Source organism: Camelus dromedarius, chromosome 5 (assembly GCF_036321535.1).
Source record: "Camelus dromedarius isolate mCamDro1 chromosome 5, mCamDro1.pat, whole genome shotgun sequence".
Lineage (NCBI taxonomy): Eukaryota > Metazoa > Chordata > Mammalia > Artiodactyla > Camelidae > Camelus > Camelus dromedarius.
This window is the reverse complement of record NC_087440.1, coordinates 64,324,582-64,347,698: the sequence shown is the minus strand read 5'-3', so window position 1 is coordinate 64,347,698 and position 23,117 is coordinate 64,324,582. Positions and strand designations below refer to the sequence as shown.

The 23,117-nt window shown below is 51.4% G+C and overlaps 1 protein-coding gene across 2 annotated transcripts in view; it reads right to left on the bottom strand.

The window, feature by feature from the left end:
• Positions 1 to 23,117, bottom strand: part of PLEKHH1 (pleckstrin homology, MyTH4 and FERM domain containing H1) — a 50,604-nt gene that overhangs the window by 10,504 nt on the left and 16,983 nt on the right. Inside the window, exons 3-22 of one of the 2 annotated variants that reach the window (XM_031453903.2) lie at positions 20,391 to 20,453; positions 19,804 to 19,881; positions 19,349 to 19,498; positions 15,847 to 15,930; positions 14,204 to 14,285; positions 13,327 to 14,069; positions 11,181 to 11,259; positions 10,456 to 10,547; positions 8,329 to 8,479; positions 8,001 to 8,143; positions 6,788 to 6,898; positions 5,778 to 5,864; positions 5,255 to 5,416; positions 4,208 to 4,288; positions 3,671 to 3,853; positions 3,170 to 3,278; positions 2,230 to 2,342; positions 1,461 to 1,637; positions 997 to 1,094; positions 314 to 491 (exon numbers count right to left, since the gene is read on the bottom strand). In XM_031453903.2, the coding sequence (XP_031309763.1) occupies positions 314 to 491; positions 997 to 1,094; positions 1,461 to 1,637; positions 2,230 to 2,342; positions 3,170 to 3,278; positions 3,671 to 3,853; positions 4,208 to 4,288; positions 5,255 to 5,416; positions 5,778 to 5,864; positions 6,788 to 6,898; positions 8,001 to 8,143; positions 8,329 to 8,479; positions 10,456 to 10,547; positions 11,181 to 11,259; positions 13,327 to 14,069; positions 14,204 to 14,285; positions 15,847 to 15,930; positions 19,349 to 19,498; positions 19,804 to 19,881; positions 20,391 to 20,453 (2,964 nt within the window). The remainder of the gene's footprint in view (positions 1 to 313; positions 492 to 996; positions 1,095 to 1,460; positions 1,638 to 2,229; positions 2,343 to 3,169; positions 3,279 to 3,670; positions 3,854 to 4,207; positions 4,289 to 5,254; positions 5,417 to 5,777; positions 5,865 to 6,787; positions 6,899 to 8,000; positions 8,144 to 8,328; positions 8,480 to 10,455; positions 10,548 to 11,180; positions 11,260 to 13,326; positions 14,070 to 14,203; positions 14,286 to 15,846; positions 15,931 to 19,348; positions 19,499 to 19,803; positions 19,882 to 20,390; positions 20,454 to 23,117) is intronic. The other variant, XM_031453904.2, reaches the window with a different exon arrangement.

Below are 23,117 nucleotides of genomic sequence, written 5' to 3'. Positions count from 1 at the left end.
GCTGGAGTCAGACATAAGCTCTGTTCCTCCTTTACTGGCACGCCTTTGGAAGCCCTTTCTCATGCCACTTTCTTGGTCAGTGTCTCAGCGTCCCTGTTCATGCAGTGGGGTCAAAAGATCCACTTCCCAGGCCCCAAATAGTGAAGCACTTTTGTGAATCAAGCTCCTTTCTACCTCCACGCTCCTCCAAAACCCAGGCCCGTCCTTTGGCTGGTTGGCATAAGGAAGCTGAACACCCACTGGCCCAAAGGTGTTCTCCTCTGGGAAGGTGATGTGAGAAGACGCAGGACAGGGAGCATGGCAGCCTCCTCACCTGGTAGGTCCCGTTGGCGAAGTGCACGGGGATGCTGAAGGGCAAGGAGTGGTGGAAGGGATTGCGCAGCAGGATGGACACCACCTCCATGCGCGACGGCCTGGCCTCCCGCTCCCCAGTCTGCAGCGTCCGCTCCACCGCCCGCTGGCAGTACGTGGCGTACTGGCCGGTTTCATTTCTGAAAAGACAGGCGAAGGCAGAAGGGAACACAAGGAATCTACTCTTCCTTGCCACTTCGACACCCTGGCTCCCTACCCAGATGCTACCTGCACGACCAAACCTGCAGCTGGACCGGCTGTGGTAAGAGCCCCGAAGACTGGTCTAGGGTATGGATTTGTCATTCGGGGTCTATTTGCTGCGGGTTGCTGGCTCGGATATTTTCTCCAGAAACCAGAGAACATGGCAACAGAGGATGAAAATCTGGGGATGATTTGGGGGCACTGCAGCTTCTCATGAGAGCACCACAAAGCATCCATGTGTATGTGGATTGGTGTGCAGAGGAGCCCAGGCATGCCCGGATCTCCACGTGCCCATCTGTATCCACAGTAACGGGTGAAGTCTCCATGACCACTGTGCAGATCTCAGAGGGCGGGGGTGATCTGATCCATCCTGGTGTCCCCTGCGGCCCTCTCCATCATGCCAGCCAGTAGTGCTAGAGTGGCAGAGGAAACTGGCTCACTCACCTGGGATCTGCATGGCGTTGGAGCTGCTGTTTGACGTACCAGAGGAAGTGGTGCTGAGGCAGGAACAGTGGGGCGCACAGAGCCAGGAGCTGCCAGCACTGCCGGGGGAACAGGAAGTGTCGGGTGAGTGAGGGCTGAGTCTCCAGTGCTGCTGCCATCACAGTCCTGAGCTCAGAGCTGTCAGCACCCTCTCCAAACCACAGCCCCCAACCTTCTGTGAGCACCAGGATGGCCAGCTCAGTCAGGCTTTGTCCAGAACAGCAATCACGCAACCTGACTGTACACAGACATCCAGAAGGGGCCCGGAGAGGGCAGCGGTACCGAGGCAGCTTTGAGCACCGAGGCTGCCCGCTGACTGCCAGGCTCAGAGGATGCCTGCCCGGTCACCTCCTTCCACCTTTCCCACCTCCTGGGCAGCCCTTGCCAACGGCTCCTGTCGGCTGTTCCACCCCAGGGATGCCCACCTGCACGAGGGAGCACTTCTGAGGCGGGCGGCAGCTGGTCTGCTTCATGAGTTGGCAGTAGATCTCGCTCTGCAGCTCAGGGTGAACCAGGCAGACCTGCAGCGCTGTCTGCGCCAAGGACACGTGGTAGTCCACTGAGGCGGCTTCCACGGGCACATTGACAAAGAGCTGGCAGCACTGGCAGGGAAATGTCGGGGGCACAGGTGGACCGACAGTCCCTTGATTACTGACCCCTGGGACAGGGCACAGACTGGGCCGTCCCCCAGGGCTGAAGGAGGCCCCAGTTTGCTGCAGACAGCCCCTCCTAGGAGGGAGCACGGTTACTGCTGGAGAGAGAGCACCTGTGCTCACTGGGAGGGCTACTCAGGATGGGATCTTTCCTCCTTTGACTGTTTCCATTACATAAGCAAGATGTTCTTTTTTTTTAAGAGATGGAATATTCAGAGGGGAACAAAGAACACTCTAAAATAGGTCAGAATCTCTCAGGTCCTATAGTGAACAGGAAGAGGGGAGCTCCTTGTCTCACTGGCGCTTCCCAAGGGCCCATGAATGGAGTCGTAGAGTGTCTGGCTTCCCCGCCACAAAGGACATGGCAGGGACCCCATGGGACCGTCTTTCCCTTCCTCTTCAGATCCCCCTGTGAGCTACCCCCTAACTGCATGGGTCTCCTTCACCCCAGGGCCACCATGATGGGCAGAGCTGCTCCAGGCAGAGCCTGGGCACAGGGGGAGGGTGCCGCCACCAATCCTGGGCTCTGCTCCCATTTTACCTTGAAGAGCTTGAGCGCCTCTGTCTGCAGGGCCTCGGAGGGCAGGGTGGTGAGGGAGGTGTACAGCCCGTCTTTGCTGTAGCACAGCATGGGGTGCCTCCAGAGCGGGGAGTCTGCCCAGAGCACAGCACCAGACAGCAGCAGCGGTTACCACCGAGGCGGGGACTCACCTCCCACTCCCACTCCCACCCCCACTTTGATCCGTGGGGAAGATGGAGATTGGGGTTGGGGGGTTCAACTGTCTGGACACATGGGCCATGCTGGGTGTATACCCATAGAGTGTGGGGCGTGCAGTTGTGCACTGTGTTCAGCACTCTCACAAGCATGGCTTACACAAGGCAGCTACTGCTTTGCTCGTGGGGCTGCAGTAGGGGTGAGTGTGCAAGGTGTGGACATGTGAGTGCAAGCATGCACGTGCAGGGGAGGCTCCGTCCCTGCAGTATCAGGTCTGGATGGAGAAGCGTATATCAGCCGGGAACTAACAAGCCTCAGAGCAGCAGTAAAGCAGTGTGTGTGGTGGGTGCCCTTACATCCTCAGGGTCCTGAGAATCGGTAGTGAAATAAAGACCCCAGAATGCCTCAGGCTGAGATTAGCCTGATCCCAGTTTAGGCTTCATTTATTAACAAACTCTAACTATAGATTAACCAGCCACCTTTCCTCAACCCTCTGCCCAGCCAACAGAGTTGCAGTGAACGAAGTAAAACATTGACCCAGGTCACTGGAAAGTCTGCTCCCCAGATGACTCCCCCAGATTCAGAGTGGTCTCCCTAGTATCCCACCAGAAACTGGGGTCCTGCAGCTTGTGACAGGTATGCCCTTCTCCGGCTTAGACGGTTTTAAAGCAGCCTCAGGGTACAGTAGTGCTTTCTTTGGGTTGTTGACCAACAATTTCCCAGCCACCAGCCTCCACCCCAGCGGTGCTGGCCACCCTTGCCTTACCTGGGTCTCCCTCACCATCCATCAGCTTTCCAATGAGCTGCTCATAGGCAGTGCCCACCTTGGCACTGCTGCCACCTGCAGCCACTGTGAGGTGGTAAAGCCATGTATCCTGGAAGAGGATGGAAAGTCATCTGATGGGACTGGGCTGGGGAAGAATAGAGGCAGGAGCTCCAAGGGAGCTTCCTTGAAGGGGCCAAGCCCAGCATGAGGTTCAGCTGGTTTGGTTGACACAAGGGCCACTGGTCTCTAAGAGGAAAGACTCAGGATCTGGTGAACATGAACCCAAGTTCCTAAGCTTGTGGTTCCTTCCATCTCATGGCCCCAATGAAGAGATGCTGTTCATTGGGAATGAATTCAATACAAAGAATATTCCCAGTCAGGAAATACTAGTTGCCAAAATGTCCAGGAGGGAAATAAAGTTGAATCTGGGGAAGCTCAGGAGAGAAAGAAGATGAGAACCACAGGTCCAAGTTTGGCCGTGGAGGCCCAGCCCCCTCTTACCTTTTCATGCTTGGTGCCAATAAGGAGGTAGGTGGGGCTGTGCTCCGGTGGGTGGATCACCAGGGTGCAGTGGGAAGACAGCAGCTGCCTGGTTCCTCCAGCCTCATAGTCCTCGTCCGAGTCACAGGATCGATCTACTTCCTCTATGCATGCGTCCCGCACAGGCAGATGGCCCAGGGGTCGCTGTGGATGTGAGCCTTCTGTGAATGGGAGGGCCAGTGGGGGACGGAGGAGTCTCCTCTCTCTGAACCCTCGGGCCCTGTAGGGCTAGGAATCATGGGTGTGGACAGATGACAGGATGGCGCCGGGGAGACTACAGCTCCCTGGCTGAGGTGGGCTTGGAGAAGAATAAAGAGACCATGGACGCAGAATCTGTGGGCTGTGCACACTGGTCACACACTCTAGAAGGGTCCAGCCAGCAGGCTTTGTACTTGCTGTGGGGCTGGGTTGGGTAGAGGGTAAAGCTGAGGCCTTCCACCAGGACATGGAACCACAGGAATCTGGTCTGGGGGAAGCTGTCAGGAGGCCAGGAAGTACCTTGTCCTCATGGCTTCGATAGTAGTAGAAGGTTCTCCCAACAAGAGCACACCAGACCAGCTTGGAGTGGCCATGCTTGACCTGTTAAGACAGAAACAAACCAGCATTATTAGAACCAGGTGACCTCAGAAGTAAATCCAGGACTGGCAAAGAGAAGACACAAGGAAGCAGATTTCAAAACCCCTGGTCCATCTCAGATCCTTAGGTCAACACCAGGTCAAACTCAGATGCCACCCAGACTCCCTCCTAATGGAACCAGCCTTTTCACAGCTAGGGCCCATGGTATGTACTACGTGATAACCCAGCCATCCTTCTGTGACCTGCCATTAAAAGATTGACCAGGCCAACCAGACATCCTGTCCCAGGAATATGATCACAAGAAGAACTTGCCAGTCATCAGAGGCTGGAGTTGGGAGGGAAGGACCATGACCGGCTAAAGCCCTTGGGCAAGTGCAATCATGAAGTGTAAGAAAACTGCACATGGGCAGAGGAGATGGACGTGAACACGGACTGAACAGGGAAGGAGAGGCAGAGGGAGAGCCTGTGGGCACTGAGCTGGCTCACACATCGCTCCTGACGGCGTTCTGGCCTAGTTAACGCACGTCCTCATTAACTTCCCTCTTCTTGAGGTTAACAAGTGCTTCTCTGCTCCTCGCGACCAGAAGAACCCTAATTAAATGTCTTTAGGGCAGCCTGAGATACGATAGACCTACCTTGCTGAGGTCACAGCTCCCCACTATTCATTCTGAGGCGTGCTGGGTACAAGGTGCGGGGTGGGGGGCAGCTCCTAATGACCTCAAAGTGGGTCCAAGACATTCCTTTCCCTCCTCTGTCTTGAGAACAGCTGTTGTTCTAACAACCCTGACCCCTATTTTTTCAGAGAATCATGTACCATCACCATGTGTGGTTCAGACCACTGCTAATCAGTGTGAGGAACTTCCTGGAGAAAGGAGCTGTGTGTCGGGGGGACCCCACCCCCACCCCCCACCCCCCCAGCTCCCCTGACTCTCAGGAGGGCCACATTCCTCCCCCCAACCCCACCCATACCTTAGTCAGCCAGCCCTTCACGGTGGGCTTGGTGCCAGCCTGGGGCAGGGCTGGAGGCCCAATGGCCTGGACCTTCAGCAGGCTCTGCAGGACTCGGATCCACTCTTCCAGCAGGCTGGGGGAATCAGCCGTCAGGTAATAGGTTTTCTTCTCGGAGATGAGCTGTGGAGAAGTGAGGGGTTGGGGGCCGGGGGCAGGGAGACAGGAGGATGGAGTAACAGGGGCCTGGCTCTGAGGTGGCACAGATCTCTGGCCCACCTGGCCTTCCTTCGTCCCACCCCAGTACTCCCTCCCTCCTTTTCCTCCTCATCTTCTTCTCCCTGTCTCTCCTACCTTCACTCCATCTCTCACATTCTGCCTCCTCTACCTTCCTTCCTCATACTCACAAATCAGGATCACACGTCAATGTCAATGTACTGTCTTTCATACATGCTCATTTTGCCCCATCTTTGTTCCTGTTGTAGCCACATCCAAGCCCAGCACCTCTTCTATCTAAAACGCCAGCTGCTAGGAGCATGTGCACCTGGAATGTCTGTGCACCTTCCCCTCGAACAATTTGGCAACGCGAGTTCAGTTCCACTTGACCTTGAGGTTTCCGGATGACGTCACTCTGTAAAGAGGGGAATGGGGAGGAAGAAGGTTGGGACCTTCCTAGAGCACATCTCCCCTCAGATATTACTCCAGGTCACAGACAAAGACCAAAGTGATTCCCAAGCTTTCTCGGGCTGTGGTAGAGTGGTAACCTGTTCTGGATCCTGGTTCTAACTGAATAGTGCAATGATTAGAGACGTGGGTCCTTCTGACCCAGGCTTCAAAAAGTATAGATTAAACCTTTAAAAATTGGGTAAGGAGCCACTAGTTTATTACTGAGCTACAAAGCCCTAAAATTCTTTCTTCTGTATCCTTTACACCCAGTGTGGCAGACAGGTGGCATATACATCCCTATCGCCCTTTCTAGTGCCACTGCCGCATGACTGATCAATCAGAGCATGCCTACTCATCGAGTGGTACAGCCCAGAGTCCTCAACATGGTGTTCAAGCCAGCCCCTAACAATCAGCTGGAGTTGCACAGGAGACGGGCCTTTTTGCCTTTGTTAAAACATGAACATGGATTCCCCACGGAGGTCCTGTCAAACTACATCCTAATATCCAAGGCTCCCTAATTCCAAACAGCGTAGGAAAGAGGTGGAAGGGGTAACGGGCTCGCCTGTTAGAAAATCCAGGCAGTGTGAGGGCAGCCTGGGAACAGTCCATTTACCAGTCCCGGCATGAGAACTCGGCTTCTGAAGGGAAATGGAATCACTGAGCCAGCTCATCTAGAGGTGCTGTGACTGCTCATGCCTGACTTCATTGTGAGAACCAGTGACCAGCCCCACGGTCCCACGTGTGGTTCAAAGCCTCAGGTGCCCGGCCTGCCTTCCTCTCCCCACCTGCCAGACCTTTGCCCTCTGCCCTGCTTCCAGTTCCTCTCATGCAGTACTGGGTCTGGGGTGGGGTCCTTCTGAACACTGCCCTGGGGAAGGAGGGTCTCACCGGCGACTTGTAGTACATAATCTGTCCCTGTCTCAGGACAAACCAGCGCCTCTTCCATGTCTTCACCCGGCTTCCCATTTTCAGCAGGTAGCCCGACTTCTCCAGTGACTCCTGCAGAGTAGAAGGGTGCAGGAGAGGACTGGCGTGGGCAGAAAGGGAAAAGCATTGGGATTTCTGGACATCACACAGGTAAAAATGGTCCAGCTGAGTCACTGGTTTGTCATTAACAACTGAGTAGCATAATGTGTGGTGTTTTTTTTTTTTTGCATTCTTCTTAAATTGAAGAATAGTCAGTTTACAATGTGTCAATTTCTGGTGTACAGCATAATGTGTATTTTCAAGGCACTGTGCCCTGCGAAGGGTGCAGAGGGGACTCATAAAGCATGGGTGGTTCTTCTGGCTGTGGAAGACAGCACCTGACCGTGGGAAGGTGGCAGATCAGGGGCTGCATGACGAGAGGCTGGCCAGGGACGGCTTCAGGCAAGAGCTGGATCTGAACTGGCCTTGGAAGGAAATCAGGCCTTCAAAGATGAGCCCAGAGGAGGAAGAAGGCCATACCAGGCAGCAGGGAAGGGACAGAGAGGTTTGGGGAGCCCGAGGCATGTCAGCCTGGCTGGGGTGGAGGGTTCATGGAGGGGGAGATGAAGATGGGGCAGCACGGTGGTGTGGAGCGAGGGCTGGGGAATGAGCCACCTAGATTTACTGCTGGCTTTGGCGCATAACAGCACACCTCTGAGCTTCAGGCTTCTCATCCATGAGATGGGGTAACAAGCCTGAGAGGATTGTGAGGATAGAGCATGCAAAACCATGAGCATGGTGCCTGGCACGCCAAGAACTCTATAAATGTATCACTAGCTCTCAGCATCCCAGGGTTTGCGTGGAGCTAAAAGGAGGTAAAATGTGTAAACTCCTCCTGGGCCCCGTGGACTGAAGCAGGCTCTATAACTGGCCATTCCCAGGTTGACGAGGCACGCACCAGCCCCCACCCCTTCCTCCCCGACGGGGTCTGTGCACGCCTGGCTCCCTGACTGCACACCCCTAGCCCACTCCCCATGGCCTCACATCAGTGGTGGCCCCCAGATCCCCCTCCCTCCTTCCACCAGTCCTGGGGACCCCGCATCTCACACAGCTGCCTGTGTCTTCTGTTGGAGGTCAGTTCCCACCCAGCCCTGCTTCGGTCCCCATTAGGGTTGGGGCCGTGTTCCCAGCTCACCCCACCCAGGCCCAGCCCATCAGTGGAGTAGGACGAGGTGCGCTGTAGTTTGTGCTCGGGTTCCGAGTAGTCGCTGTCCAGGGAGCAGGCGTCTGGGGGGATGGCGTAGTCACCCTCGGAGCTCAGTGAGGACATGGAGACACCTGGCCGAGGGAGGAGGAATCAAAGCCGGGGAGCTGCAGCGCCTTCCTCACCTGCCGAGGACCCCTGAGTCTGGAGCTGAGGGTCTTGGGCAGAGATCAAGTAGGGACCCCCAATACAACTGCCCATGGGAGGAGGCGAGGGGCCCCTTGTCACCCTGCAACCCTCCCTTCCCCCTTCTCCATACCTCTCTTGATGGCCCGGGGGCTGCCCATTCCGCTGGTCTTCCTAGACTCAGAGCAGGTGACTGAAGTTCGGAAGCTCGCTTGGGAGCAGCAGTCATCGTCCGACCCAGAGGACTCATCCACAAAGGGCACCGCGCTGATCTGCGTGGCTCTCTGCAAGACAGGCCCCCTCCCCCACTGCAGCTCAGGCTGCAAAACAAGCCCTGTCCCATCTGCCCTTGTCCTGTACTCCAAGTGCCCAGGGCGTGGCCAACACAGGCTGGCTGGAGCATGCAGATGCCATCACCTGGCCGGGGCACCCGAAAGACAACTGTCCCTTCCTGACCTGACAACCTTACTCCTGTGTCCCCACCTCCCCCACAAACCATCCTCTTCCCCAAAGGAGCTGCACCATCCAGGCTGAACACTTGGCCACTGGGACCCTTGCTCCCTGCCACTAGGGGGCCAGAAAATCATACCACAGTCCAAGTGTGAGGCAGGAGGTTTATAAGTGGGTGGGGATGATGAAACGAGAGATCTCGTGGATTGGCAAGCATTTAACGAGAACTGTTATCTCAATTGTGAAATTGTGGGGAAACGGGTACTCTGTAGTGTAATAAAGCCTTTTTAGAAGGCAATTTGGCATTACTGGTCAAAATTTAAAACGTGCATATCATCTCATAAATTCCACCTCTAGAACTCTGTCCTACAGAAATATGTATATATAAGTCCACAGAGATATATTTGCATGATGACCTTTATCAAAACACTGAGTTTAGAGAAAAATAGAGACATGACCTACAATGTCAATTAGTGGAGAACAGATCAAGGTAGTCAAGGGACATCTATACCAAGGAGTACTGTTCAGCCTTAAAAGGGGAGACAGAGCTGTGTGTGGAGGTGGGGCACGAGAACCTGACACACGGTTGGGTGAACAAGCAAAAGGTAGACTGACATGTATAACATCCTCTTTGCGTGTGTGTACGTGTGTGTGTAAGAGGCAGACAGAGACAGGGACAAAATTTGTAAATGCATTTGTAAATGCATCAGAAGGATTAATAGAATAAACACCAAACCATTAATGACGACAAACCAGTTGCCTGTGGGGTTAAGGGACTAGGGAAAAGCAATATGAGAGGAAATTTCATTTTCAGCTTTTTACCCTTCCATAAAAAGTTTTACAAAGCATTACTCAAAAATACTTCGATATTGAAGTTATGATCTCAAAAACCAGTAACAAAAGCAGACAAAAAAATATATGAAGACATCATGTTACAATTATATCTGATTTTTGTTTAAAAACATGCAGAGATGTTTTGGGAACATATATGGGATTATACATTTGAACACATACAAAAAAATTCTGGAAGGAGCACCCCCTGGCCTCTGGGATAGACATGTGAAAAGATGGGGAGGAGAGATGGAGGAGGCATTGGTTTAACCTTTAACTTTATTTGCCCGCAATCATACTGAATCAAATTTTTGTAAATGTAGAATTTTTCTCATAAAAACCTAATAAAAATATCAAACCACTATGTTGTATACCAGGAACTAACATAGTGTTGTAGGTCATTTATACTTCAAAAACAAAGAGACAGACTCATAGAAAAATAGATCAGATTTGTGGCTACTGGAGTAGGGGAGGAGAGGGAATTGGATGAAGATGGTCAGAAGGTACACACTTCTAGTTATATGAGAAATAAGCACTAGGGAGGTACTGTACAACATGACTAATATAATTAAACACTGCTGAAAGTTGTTAAAAGAGTAAATCCTAAGAGTTCTCATCACAAGGAAAAGAGCTTTTTCCTATTTAGGTTTGTAACTATATGAGATGGTGGATACTCACTAAACTTACTGTGGGAAACATATCATGATGCATGTAAGTAAACCTTTAAGCTGTATACCTTAACAGTGCTGTATGTCGATTACATCTAAATAAAACTAGAAGAAAAAAATTTTAAAATAAGATTTTTTGAAAAATCTAATGAAGATAAACAAAATGAAGTGACATATGGGGGCTGAGAGCTCCCTGCCCAGAGCCACGTGTGCACAGAAGCCTGACGCTAGAGCCCCACTCCAGCCACTGCCTGATGAGACAGGAGGCCTTTCCAAAGAGGACACCCATTCCTAGGACAGCAGCTTCTTACCCCCTTCAGGGCTGTGTAGACAGGTACGGTGACGTTCTTGTAGACAAGGCCAGAGAAGGGCCCAGGGGGTGCAAGGGCAGGAGGGCTTGAAGCTGGAGGGGGCAGGGAAGAGGAAGAAGATTCACTCGGGTGGCATAACTCAGTAAGGGCTGCGGGGGAGGCAGAGACCTGAGCAGAGCGAGGAGGAGGGCCCTCCGTGCAGATAGCATTCCCTGGAACAGCACTCTGGGGACAGACCAGGTGACAGATCACTGGACCGAGGCCAAGGCCTTCTTCAGTCTCACTCTTACGAGGTGAGTTACAAGTCATGTGACTATGGGGCGCTTGCATCACCGTGGAAAACTGTGACCCATGACTCAGGAGCCCCACTCAGGTGGAGATGCGGCTCCTTCGGGAGTTCATCTAAATCAAGGCACTGGGGGCTCCTCCCACCCACAGCCTACCCACTGCAGAAGGGAAGCCCCATGGGTGGGCGGCCGGCTGGAGGGCCCCGCCTCTAAAGTCCCTTCTAGCTCTGTGATTGGCTACAACACTGTTCACGCCCACTCCCACCCAGCCCGTGATGAGCAGAACGTGCGAAGCTTCCTTTTCTCTCCAAGGTAACTGAACCTCACCTGCTGCGGGGGAGCACCCGGCTGCCAGGTGACCCTGGCCCTGAGCGTTGCTCGCAGTCTCCTCCCCGCACGCCCACCCTGCCGACCACGGGCAGCTCACTCGGGACTCACCGCAGCAGGCAGCGTTACTTCTGGCGGACACCTCCGACAGCCGCATGCCTGACTTGGCCACAGCGTAGATCCGGCTCTCCTGGAACGCGAGGTCCTGGGGTCAGAGCCCACCCCCGTGCCCACCCCTGCCTCTGCCGGCATGGAGGAAAAGACATAGTTTTGGAGGCGGGCAGACCTGGGTCCACATCCAGGCTCGACTAGTGACTCGTGGGGGTGGGAGGGATCTGGGTAAGTTACATCATTTCTGGGCCTCATTTCTTTCGGCTTTAAAATGGGGTTAATAATATTCACCTTTCAGGCCGTTGTGCCAATCAAATGAAATTATTAACATAAACATCTAACACCTGGAGTACAGTCAGGGCCCAGCAGACGATATTCATTCCCTCTCTGGCTGCAGCCCTTCCCTTGGGGCAAGGAAGTTCAGGTCAGTGAACTGTTTCTCTCTTACCCACCTTACAGCCCTAGAAGTTGGGGTGTTGGTAATGAGGAACTCAGAGCCCCATGGCAAGGGTGTGCCCTTTTGTAAGCCAGTTGTTTGGAAGCTAGGACACATGTTTTCCCCTGTAGTAATAACGTCATATCACGCATGGTTAGGCTTCACGGCCAACCTCAAAGCCCTAGCTCACCCAGACCTGTGAGTCCACTGTAGAACTCACATCGATGGGAACACCCAACCCTTCCCCCACCCCTCGGGGGGCCCTGGGTCTGAATTAGGTCCAGAGGCCCTGGGAGCTTTTCTAAGGGTTTCGATCACTTCCAAACAACCTAGAGGCCCCGCCTAGCCTTCTCCATATCTCCTTTCCACTCAAGGCAAAGGGACAACAAAGGCCCGTACAGGTGAGTCACAAGGGCTGGGGAAGGCCAGCCTGGCTCGGGGAGGCAGCTGGGCTGCATCTGGAAGGGAGGGAGAACATAATGGGGTCACCCCAGAGCCAAGCAGCAGCACTGGGACACCTGAAGGAGAAAGGGAGGGGCTGGTGAGGGCGGGCATGAGGCTGGAGATAACTGGAGGTGTGGGAAGGAAAGAGATGGGGGCAGTGAGGAGGGGTGTCCTGGGGGAGGCACTGCGGTGCGGCAGGGAATGTTGTGCTTACATAGGGCAGATACATTGGGTCCAAGTAGTAAAATTAGGCATAAAAAAGATGATTCCTGCCAATAGTGGTTGTGGAATTCAACCAAGGACAGGCCTCCAACTTTACAGAGGAAATGAAGGATTTAGGTTTTACAAAAGGTTATCTGATGCCTAAGTCACAAGGCTATTTTGAGGATCAAAAGAAAAAGGAACTCTACATCGGCAAATAAGTCCATCTGACTCCCTCAGACTGAGAAAGGTCCTCCCAATTCTCAGTCTTGATTTTTCCCTCATGGTTACTGCCCAGCTGGTCCCACCTGAGAGGAAAGGTTGGGTTGCTGGTCAGTGTAGTTCCTTAAGGTGACAGAGTGATTGTGTCTCAGGGACCACATGGAACTGAGCCCTCCTGCCACACCCCTTGCTGAATGCTCCCACACTGCCCATTTCTGCTTTCAAATTCCAGATTATCTGCATTTACAAGACCACAATGAGTAAGAGGAGGGACGGTTCTGATGGTGTTCCAACCCGCCCTGGCCCTTGCCCCGTTTCCAACAGCCTCTCCACCTCTCCACTTACTGGGACCCACTACAACAAGTACTCATCAAATACACATGAACACATTTAAATCTCACGACAGCCCTATAAAGCAGATACTATTACCCCCATTTTACAGAGAGGGAAATCGAGGCACAGAGGTTTAGCAGCTTGCCCCAGCTCACACAGTGATTCAGCCCTCCTGGTTTGATCCTGGGACCTGTGCTCTTAGCCACCACACTGCACCTCCTTGGAGAGTCACGAAAATTAAATGAGAAAACATGCGCCAAGCATCCAGTGTGACATGTGGCCTGCAATGTGCACCTGCTCAGGAGATGGCAGCCAGCCACTGTCCAATCATCGCAAATCCTGGCTCGGCCCCCTGCAGGTGGGGTGGTCTAGGCAGGCTCAGGGGTACCTGCTCCCAGAGGGGCCTAAAGGTGACACCCTTGTCCCATGCTCAGTGTGTGTCTGTGCTCAGCAAACAGCATTCATGTCATCAGATCTGCCCCTCTACCCAGTCCCCAGGGGGCCTCTTACCCAGGATGGAAACCGGTGCAGGGGGGGTGTGGGCGGTTTGTTCTCCAAATCCACTTCCTCTAGCTCAGCTCTGGAGGCCTCCTTCTTCCCTGCTGGGGGTTGCTCCTCCATCTCCATCTTCTCTGGTTCCTCCCGGAGCTCAGCTTGGGCCACCACTCCGGGAAGGGTAGAAGGGTGAAGGGCTGAGAGAGTCCCAATCTCAATGCTCACCACGTGGTTGAAGTGCCCAGGGCCCACCTGGGGCTGGCTGTGGTGCCGCTTGGCCAGCTGGATGCTGTCCCGGGGGTTGCTGGGAGCCCGCACCTTCGGCAGGGTCAGGCTGCAGCCAGGGCCACCTTCCCTGGCAGAGGTCTTTGTTGCAGGGAGCGTCCCTCCCTGAGCAGTGACCAGGCCCTCACCCCAGGAAGCCAAACCATTCCTGGGGGTGCGAGACTTCAGGCACAGCTGGCCAGGAGAGCCCTGTCTTCCCAGAGGAGGTGGAAGGGTCTTGGCCTCTGATATTTCTCCAGGGTGGACCATGCTGGAACTAGAATCCTCCAAGGGGCTTCCTGCTTTAGGAACAGAGTCCTTGCTCTGCAGAGTACCTGGAGAAGGTGCAGGGATAGCTGCCTTCAGGGCACCCTGGGCCTGAAGATCACTGTCCTGTCCCACTGGCTGGGCTCCTAGCCCTGAAGGGACAGAAGCCTGCTCTGCAGGTCCCTGGGGGGCTACCAGCAGCTTCCCTGAAGGTGCCATCTGAAGAGCTGTGGTTGGGGAAAAATAGGCATATTAAGAGCTCCCTCAACTCATCTCCACTCCCCACCACACACACACCCCACTACAAACACACATACATACACACCCCACCTCAAACACATGCACACGCTGGCCCGCTTACCTTGTAGAGCATCTTGAAGGGCTCCCACCTGCTCCACCAGGTGCTGATTGCAGCTTTTCAGGTGCTGATTCTCCATCTCAAGCTAGGCAAAAAGAAAAATGAAGATTTAGACTACTCCACCTACAGGTTCAGACATATAATTCAAAACAAGAGTAAAATGTTTCGTAAAGATCAAATCTTCAAAAAAGAACCTGTGGTGCCCCTCAGTCCACTGCTGACTCTCCCGGGAGCCCTGCCCTCCTCCTTCCCTCTGTGCTAACTGGTTTCTGTTGGGATAGAATTCCATATGGCAGCCTCTGTGCTTTCTTTTCTAGGTATTTTCAACCTTTTTAAAATGTGGTGAACTATAACACATACACAGAAAACTGCATGCCACACCAGTGAACAGCTTAACAAATGATTCTGAAATGAATACTCATGTGACCACCACCCAAGTTAAGAAAAAGGAATTTACCAGCACTCCAGACTACCCGGACTTGTCCCTTCCCAACCACACAATCCTCCCTCCCCACTAAGGCAGCCACTATTCTGAGGCTGTGAGACTCACTTCGTTGCTTTCTGGGTTTTACTGTCTAAGTCTCCATCCCTACACACGTTGGTGTAGTTGTGCCCGTTAGAACTTTATATAAGTGAAATTATGCAGGACGTACTTCTATGTCTGGCTTCTTTTGCTCAACATACTATCCATGGGATCCAGCCTCAGGGTGGCTGAATTCTTTCTGAATGAAATCCAGCCCACTTTCACTGAGCTCCTTTTAGCAAGAGGTCAAGACTGTGGAAGATGGAGGTTAACCAGGCATCAGCTCTGTCCTCAAGGACTTGTCATCTAGCAGGTCGACCTGAGATGTGTGTTCACAGAAGAGACAGGAGGCAAAAGGAGCCGCCACCCCGGGCAGGTTCAAGCCACTTGTGTCAGGACAGAGGGAGCCTGGATGAGTATTCGCCCTTTTCCAAACTTTAATTCCCTTTTCTTTTGTTTACAAAGAGGTTGTTCTTTGGTTTTTCACTAGTAGCGCTGTAGCACCTACTAAATTTCCTAAATAAAGAAAAGCTGTAGCAAGTAATGAACTACGAAGATGGACGGATGGAGGTGGAAAGCGGAACAGAGGTTATCAGAGGCCGCAGGGCGAGACGGCGGGGAGTTAGCGTCTGATAGGCATGGAGCTTCTGTGCGGGGTGATGAAAAGTTTTGGAAGTAGTGGTGATGCGTGCACAACACTGTGAATGTACTTAACGCCACTGAATTGTACACTTCAAAACCAGCTCAAATGGTAAGTTTATGTGTGTTTTACCACATAAACTTACCACCAAAGAAAAGTTTAAAAGAATGGAGAGGACAGAGGGGAAAGTGGAGAGAGTGGATGGGAAGGGCCGTGTGTGCTCCTCACATGGGAACGGATGGGACTCTCAGAAGTGAGACTCATTCCTTCTTCTCAAACACAAAGCCAATCAGGAACTCTGGGGAAACCCAACCACGACAACAGTAAGAGAAAAGTGAAGCCTTCAAGCTGAATGAGGGACAAATGGTGAACAAAATGAATGCCAGGCAAGGGCCACAAACAGATGGAGGCGGAAAAACTCAGGGGGACGGAGCAACCCCACCCAGGTTCCTCTGGGTTTCCCAAGACGAGCTTTCAACTCACCTCTGCTAACTTCAGTGTCACCCATTCCTTGATCTTTGCAGCTTTTTCTTGAACAACTTTTGCTTCTTCAGCTCTCATCTGTTTCTGCAAGACAGAAGGGCCTTCAGTTAGTCACGGCAATCACTGGTTTAGTGATAATTGGAGGTGGGAGGCCCTGAGAAGAAATATCAAGGGATGGGATGGGGGTGGGCCAATAGAAAAAAATAAATTCATTTATGAATTTGAAAAATATTCTTGGTGGGAGGGAAACAGGTCAGTGGTAGAGTGCATACTTAACATGCAAGAGGTCCTGGGTTCAATCCCCAGTACCTCCACTAAAGAAAAAAAATAAACAAGCTAAACTCAAAGTGACCATAATAAATAAATAACAAAGATAAGGGGAAAAAAGAGGAAGGGGGGAAAAATAAATAAAATAGAAAATAAAATGTGGGAAAGGCCTTCCTAAGCATAATACAAATCCCCAAAAGCCACTCTGGAAAAGACTACCTCATCTCTATAAATTACTATATGACCAAAATAAAAAAGAGATTCCCTTAAACAAAATGAAAAGACCCATTGGAGGATGATCTGCAACACAAATGACTTAAATATAAAGGTGGTAATTTGAAAGGCTATGGACAGGAAATGAACAACAGAAGAAGGGGAAAGAAACCCATGAAAAGCTGTGCAGTCTTAATTATAAGAATGCAGATAAAGGTGAGACGTCATCTTCTTCTACCAGACTAACACAATTTAAAAGTTTGTTATTATCCCAAATTGTCAAAAATGTTGGAAAACAGCTCCCCTTGTACAAACTGGCAAAGCCTTTTGGAAGAACAACTTGATAGTATCTGTCAACACTTAAGGCATCCATTCTGTTGATGTAACAAACCTACTGCTTAGGAATCATTAGTTCCATAATTATTTGATAAAGCAACAAAAACAAAAAAACTCAAAACTGGAAATAACCTAAGTGTCCACAAATAAGGGCTTGGCTAAATAAACAAAATGAAAATGGAACGCTGTGCTCTGATACACAAGAAACGGTCACAATGAACGTGATTAACGGTGAGGAGTGGAAATGAAGAATTGGGGATGGAGGATAAAAGTTGCTATTTTATATAATCCATGGAGCTTGGTTCCAGGATGCCCCCTGAATACCAAATCCGCAGACGCTCAAGTCCCTTATATAAGAGCGGAGTACAGTCGGCCTTCCTTATTGGTGGGATTGGCAACTGCGGATTCAACCAACTACAGGCCAAATTTCATGGATGTGGAGGGCCAGCTGTACTCTGCCTTTTTACATAAGGGACTTGAGCATCCGTGGATCTTGGTCGCTGCGGGGCGTTGTGGAACCAATTCCCTGCAGATACCAAGGGACCGCTGTAAAATGACTGAAAAGTGAGGTTTGTATGTAAAGAACAGTAGCCTAGGAAAGAACAAAATACAGGCTTTGGGGATTGACTCTGCCTCTGAAGGCTTACATGCTTTGGGGACACTGGGCAGGCCACACAACCCTCTGGGCTCGTATGTCATCTCTAAAATGGGCGATGATATCGCTCCCTTCTGGGCCATCTTGAGGACAACTTGAGAGAAAGTACACAGCACAGTACCCGAGGCACAGGTAATCAGCCAGTTCTAGACCGAATACTGGCTCCCTCCTCTAAAAAGCATGGAGACAAACGCTGTATTCTGAGTGGTCCAGAGCCCAGCAGTAATGACTTTGGTTGCACTTCTAGGGAAAACTGCCTCCACGGAGGTAAGCTTCAAACAAGGGAGTCTGTGGAGGTGAGATGAGAATATGAAAATGCTGGACTCTCAGTATTTCAGAGGTTATCTAAGTGTTTGCAAATGGGCCACAGGCCAAATCTAGCCTTGCATCTGGCCCCTCCAGGAACAGCCATGACCATTCATTTCTGTATTGTCTAGAGCTGCTTAGGTGACTGCGGCAGACTTTGGTGATTGCAACAGAGATCATGTGGCCTGCAAAGCCAAAAATATTTACTACCTGGATCTTTATTGAAAGTTTGCCAACCCCTGACCTAGTCTGATACCCTAACCTTTATGTGGCTCTGGAAGCTGAGGCCCAGAGGGTGAAACGACTTGCCTTCATCAGTCAGTGGCGCAGCTTGGACTAAAACCAGGTCTACTGACTTGCAGAACAGCATTCTTTCTCTTCTGTTCTGGACCTATTTTTATTGTAAAATGGTTTCTTTTTCCTGACCTAAGATTTAGCAGGAATCATTTTGCCTACCAATCCCCAGATGCTGCCACTTCTAACAATGAGCCACTCTAAAGGGAAGGCAGGTATCTAAAATCAGCAGGGGAGGCTATAGCTCAGTGGTAGAGTGGGTGCTTAGCATGCATGAGGTCATGGGTTCCCCAATACCTCCATTAAAAATAATAATGATAAAATAAATAAATAAACCTAATTACCTCCCCCCCAAAATAATTTAAAAATAAAATAAAATTTTAAAAATAAATTAAAAAATAAAATCAATGGGAAATTGACAAGAGAGTCCATGTGTCAACATTCTATTTCCCTACGATTTTTCAGGAACACATGGTGCCCCCACACATTGTAGGACATGTCCCACAAAGAAAATGCTCAGTGAATGCTGATGAATGATTATGAACATGCCCGTGATAGTGGGAAGGTACTAGCAGGGTTAGCTTGGACCTGCACAGAGGGTGCACACATGGAAAATTGAAAGTCGTCTGGCCATGCCTTGAGGTTGTTTGCTGGAAACGATGGAGCTCTGGCATTAGGGAAAAGCTGGGTAGGTAAGACCAATGGCAGAAGGAAGGGACAGCATTAGGACGAAGTTAATGAGATTGTGAAGGGGAAGCTGGGCACAGGGCACTGGTAGGGGGTATTCCAGATGTCCTCTCCAGGGCAAAGGTGCTGACCGCAGCTGGAATGCTGGGCTGTGGCGTCTCCTGGGCTCCCATGTGCTTTTCAGAGGAGGCGGCAACTTTGGTCTCTGCTGACTCAGGTTCACTGACAAACTTTGGCCAACACGTTGGCCAAGGCCAACAGTCCAGCTCTGTGCTCCTCTGATACTACTGGCAAGTGTCATGTCCCATAAGCTGGTAGGGCACAAGGCCAGGGTGGGGAAGGAAAATCTCTCCTTACCACTGACTCGTGTTTGCTACTGTACACAGATTCCCTGAGTTCATTCTCCCATAAGCCCTATGACATACTACAACTCCTATTTTATAGATGTGTAAAATGAGAATCAACAACTTAAGTAATTTACTCACGAACAGAGAGCAGCAGGTGCTAAAGGTGGGATTCAACCTAGATTGGTCAGCCTCCAAGGTCTATTTCCTACTACATCCCCTGTCAGGCTCCTAACATACCTTCCAGTAATTACATCTCCACGTGAAAGAACAGTCTCGCGAGGGAGTGAGCCCGCAGCACTGCAGGGCTCACGCAGAGGGGCTCTGCTCAAGGAGCTGTGGGCAGCTGGCGCAGGTGCTGCGGCGGGCACTGGCACTCTGCTGCCATGTTAGCCCTTACCTGCTTCTCCAGCTGCGCCTCCAGCCGGCCAATGAGCTCATCTTTGCCCTTCATGGCTTTCAGCAACTCTTGGTACTTCTGGTGTAGGCTGCCTGCTGAGTCCACATGCCTCAGGTTGGACAATTTCACCTTCTCCTCCATCACACCCACCTGAAAAGTACCAATCGTCTTATAGAGTTGGGGTGCAGTGTTTGAAATGGCCACTAACATGGGATGCGATGGGATGCTTCCTGATGCCCCAACCCTGACTCCCAGGCAGAGCCCTTACCCAAGGCAATTGCATCCAATTCAGTGACCATTTATTAAGCCTCATCTGGGCAAAGAAGGAATTGACAAGGAAGGAACAGCCAGGCCGTCTAACTCTGGGGGCCCCAGGAGGGACAAGCTGGGCAGGACCAACAGCCCTGGAGAGGAAATGCTTCTACCTCACTGTGGCAGAGACATGTGCTACTCACTGAATGTCCATGAACTTCCTGGAACTTCCCAGCCCTCTTGTAGTTAGATGGCCATGGAATTCTCTGCAGCCAATGGGCCTGAGTGGAATGACACATCATTTCTGGGCCGAAGTATTTAAGAGCTGGCGCACAAGCACCCAGCTCTCTTCCCCTGCCATGGCAACCAAGGAGGCTGCGTGTTCCAGCTGGTCCAGCTGGAAGATGGGGAGCTCCATTAGCCTGGATCCCTGAATCACCATGTGAAGCAGACTCCCTGGCTAACCCTCAATGGAGAGGTACCGTGAATGAGAACTAAATGTGATAAACTGCTGACATGTCAGACTTAACCAGTTACCTCAGCATAACCCAGCCTATTTGGACTAACCCACTCACCTGCTCCCTGCACTGACCCTTACCCGAAGATTCCTTCATGCCCATAGAAAGCCCCAGGCATTTTCCTTTGCTTAGAAGGTCTTACATATGACTGCTGGTTTTCCTCATCCATCTAAAGAGCTTATCAGTGCAACGCATCCACAGGAAGGGGCAGGAAAGGCCAACAGTCATTTCCCCTGCACAGTTCCACCAACCCCCTCCCCTCCCCCGGTTACCTGGGTCTCTGCGTTCTCTGCTCTCTGCTCTGCCTCCAGCAGCCTCTGCTCCAGCTCTTGCATCTGCTCAACCAGAGAGGAAGTGGAAATATAGGTGCAGTCTCCCTACTCTGAACATGGCATCAAGGCAATGCGAGCAAACCGTGTACACTGCACACAGACTTACACTGCTCATCTCAAGTGGCTCAAGGATGTCAGGGTACAGATGTTCATGGTAACCCTTGGCTCCCTTGCCCTGAATTTATGAGGCAGGTGAGGAGCCTAGAGCTGCTGTCAGCTCTGCTGAGTGAGGCGGGCACACGGGGAGGGGTAGCAGGACCGTGTCATTCTGCCTGAGCCATCCTCGCCCTCAGTCTTGCCCTCAAGTTTCTCTCCCGAGGCCTCTCTCCTCGCAGCACTGGGCTGCAGGCAGGGTCCTGCCACCACTCGCCATGTGCCTGGCGTGGAACACGCTCCCACAGGAGCCTCCATCACATCATCAGGAAGAGGATGTTTCTTCCCACCCCAGAGTAACTCTCTGGTTGGGGACAAATACTTCTGTCCCTGTTCTGTCAAGGATGCCTCTGATTGCAAATGGCATTCACAGGTATCACCTTATTTAATTTCTTTAATCTTAAAGAAATAGAGGCTCAAGACACATTTTTAGAAAATTCTATCTTGCCACCAGTAGAGGTCCGAGGAACGCGACAATTCTGGAATCTCACACTAACTGGCCCAAGCAAAGGGACCAACGCTCTTACACACGGAGGCTCATCAGGGACCTGATCTAAGCTGCAGCCTAAGGAGCAGCTCACGAGCCCGGCCCTGACGGCATCGCTGCAGCTTCGCTTGTGGAGTGGAGTTGGCAACTAGAGTGCGGGCTGGGTTTCAGGACTCCCCCTGGTCAGGACTCAGAGTGCGCTGCCCAAACCACAAGTCATCGTCACACAAAGACCCTGCGGAGGCTGAGCAGGGTCATACATCCCACTCTCCTACCAAACGCTAGCGGCTGTGGCCTAGTCGAGGCAACTGCTTCCTTCCCCTGCCCTGCCCTGCCCCAGGGCAACAGGTACGCAGCAAACACCCATCAAAGGCATCCTCTCCCAGCCTTGTCCTCTGTGAGGCTGGACGGCCTGGCTCTAGTCCAGCCCTCGCCCTCCTCATCTCTGCAGATTTGGCCTTTTCTCCAGCTACTCAACCTGCTGCTTCGGCCTGGACCCTGGCTTGATATTTCCCAGTGAACTGAGCAATTAATTCCTTCTCTCTTTCCCAATCTCTCACCTTCTCACTTGAAATTCCACTCTCCCTCCTTGATTAAAGGATGTAAGAGGAGCCGCCAGCCTGGTGCTGGGCAGTAAAAGGCGAGTTACCAGAAGTAGTTCATGTTTGATAGCCTGGGGCACCTCTGTTCTCAGGGCCGCCATCCCTCACCCTCATCCATTTTTCCCCTTGGGGTTGGGGAGAGACAGATGTTTTCAGTACACATTCCCTTTGGATTTTTAAATTAAAAAAAATTTTTTGTTAATGTTTTTTTCCTTCTGAGATACAATTTCCTTTTGAGATACAATGTTTTTTTCCAATTGAGATACAACTGACATACAGCACTGTATTTTGGGGGGTGGGGAGGAATGAGGTGTTACTTATTTATTTTTTAATGAAGGTACTGGGAGTTGAACTCAAGACCTCATGCATGCTAGGAATGTGCTCTACCAGTGAGCTCTACCTCCCCCCTCACCCCGCCCAAGTACACATTCCCTTTGAAAGGACCAAGGATCCCAAATAAAACTCAAGATTCATAACTCATGGGATAAAAATGCCCCAATGGACAGGACCATCTTTGACAGGCATTCCTGTGCTCAGACCAAGGATGCCTCCCTCTCTTCTTTCCTTCCTCCCTGGGGTTTAATAATCAGGACGCAACCTCTTGACTGAAGCCTGAGAGAGTAGGTTGGTTCTGGCCAGACTCAGGCATCCATTAGAGCCAGATGGCCTTTCCAAAATCAAAGCCCTTGGGCCTCTGTAGCTACAGGGGAGATAACAGCATAGAAGAAACCAACATTCTAGTTATAGGGGTGGCTTCCTAGCACACTCAGAAAAATTCTACTTGGTAGGAGGGGGGTGGGTGACACATCACGGTGGCCTCCAGTGACTAGGTTAATACTATATAACCCTTCCCTTTTCAGCACCAGAACCGACTCTCTCTCCCTAGGAGCCAGTCAGGTTCTCTCTCGCCAGGAACCTGAAATGTGGGATCAAGAGACCAGAGATGAGAGCCAGGGGGTGGCATTGGAGAACGTGCCCAAACTTGACCAAGTCTTGATTGTTAGGTCGGTCCTTCAATTTTGTGAGCTGTCCCAGGATCCTCCTGGTCAATTCCCCGTCTGCTTAAGCTAGCCAGAGTTGGAGTTTCTGCCCACATCAGGGACACCTCTAACGAATACAATTATTGGGAGCATTTAATTTTTAAGAATATACTGAAATACTGAATGGGAAGGCTTTGGATTCTTGACAAGTTTCCCAGAGTAACCTTCATTTAGATCTAACATCTACTCTGTAGCTCAGAAGACATCAAATTTCCATAGGAAATGATCACTCGTATTCACGACCTTACAGACAGAGAAACCAGGAAAGAGGGAAGAAGAGAATGTATTTGAGTCCTACGTCCCACCTGGGCATTTCCGTTTGGGTCAACAGTTGTTAATGACACCAGTCACAGCCAGAATTTTATTGACAATATGATGAGCATTT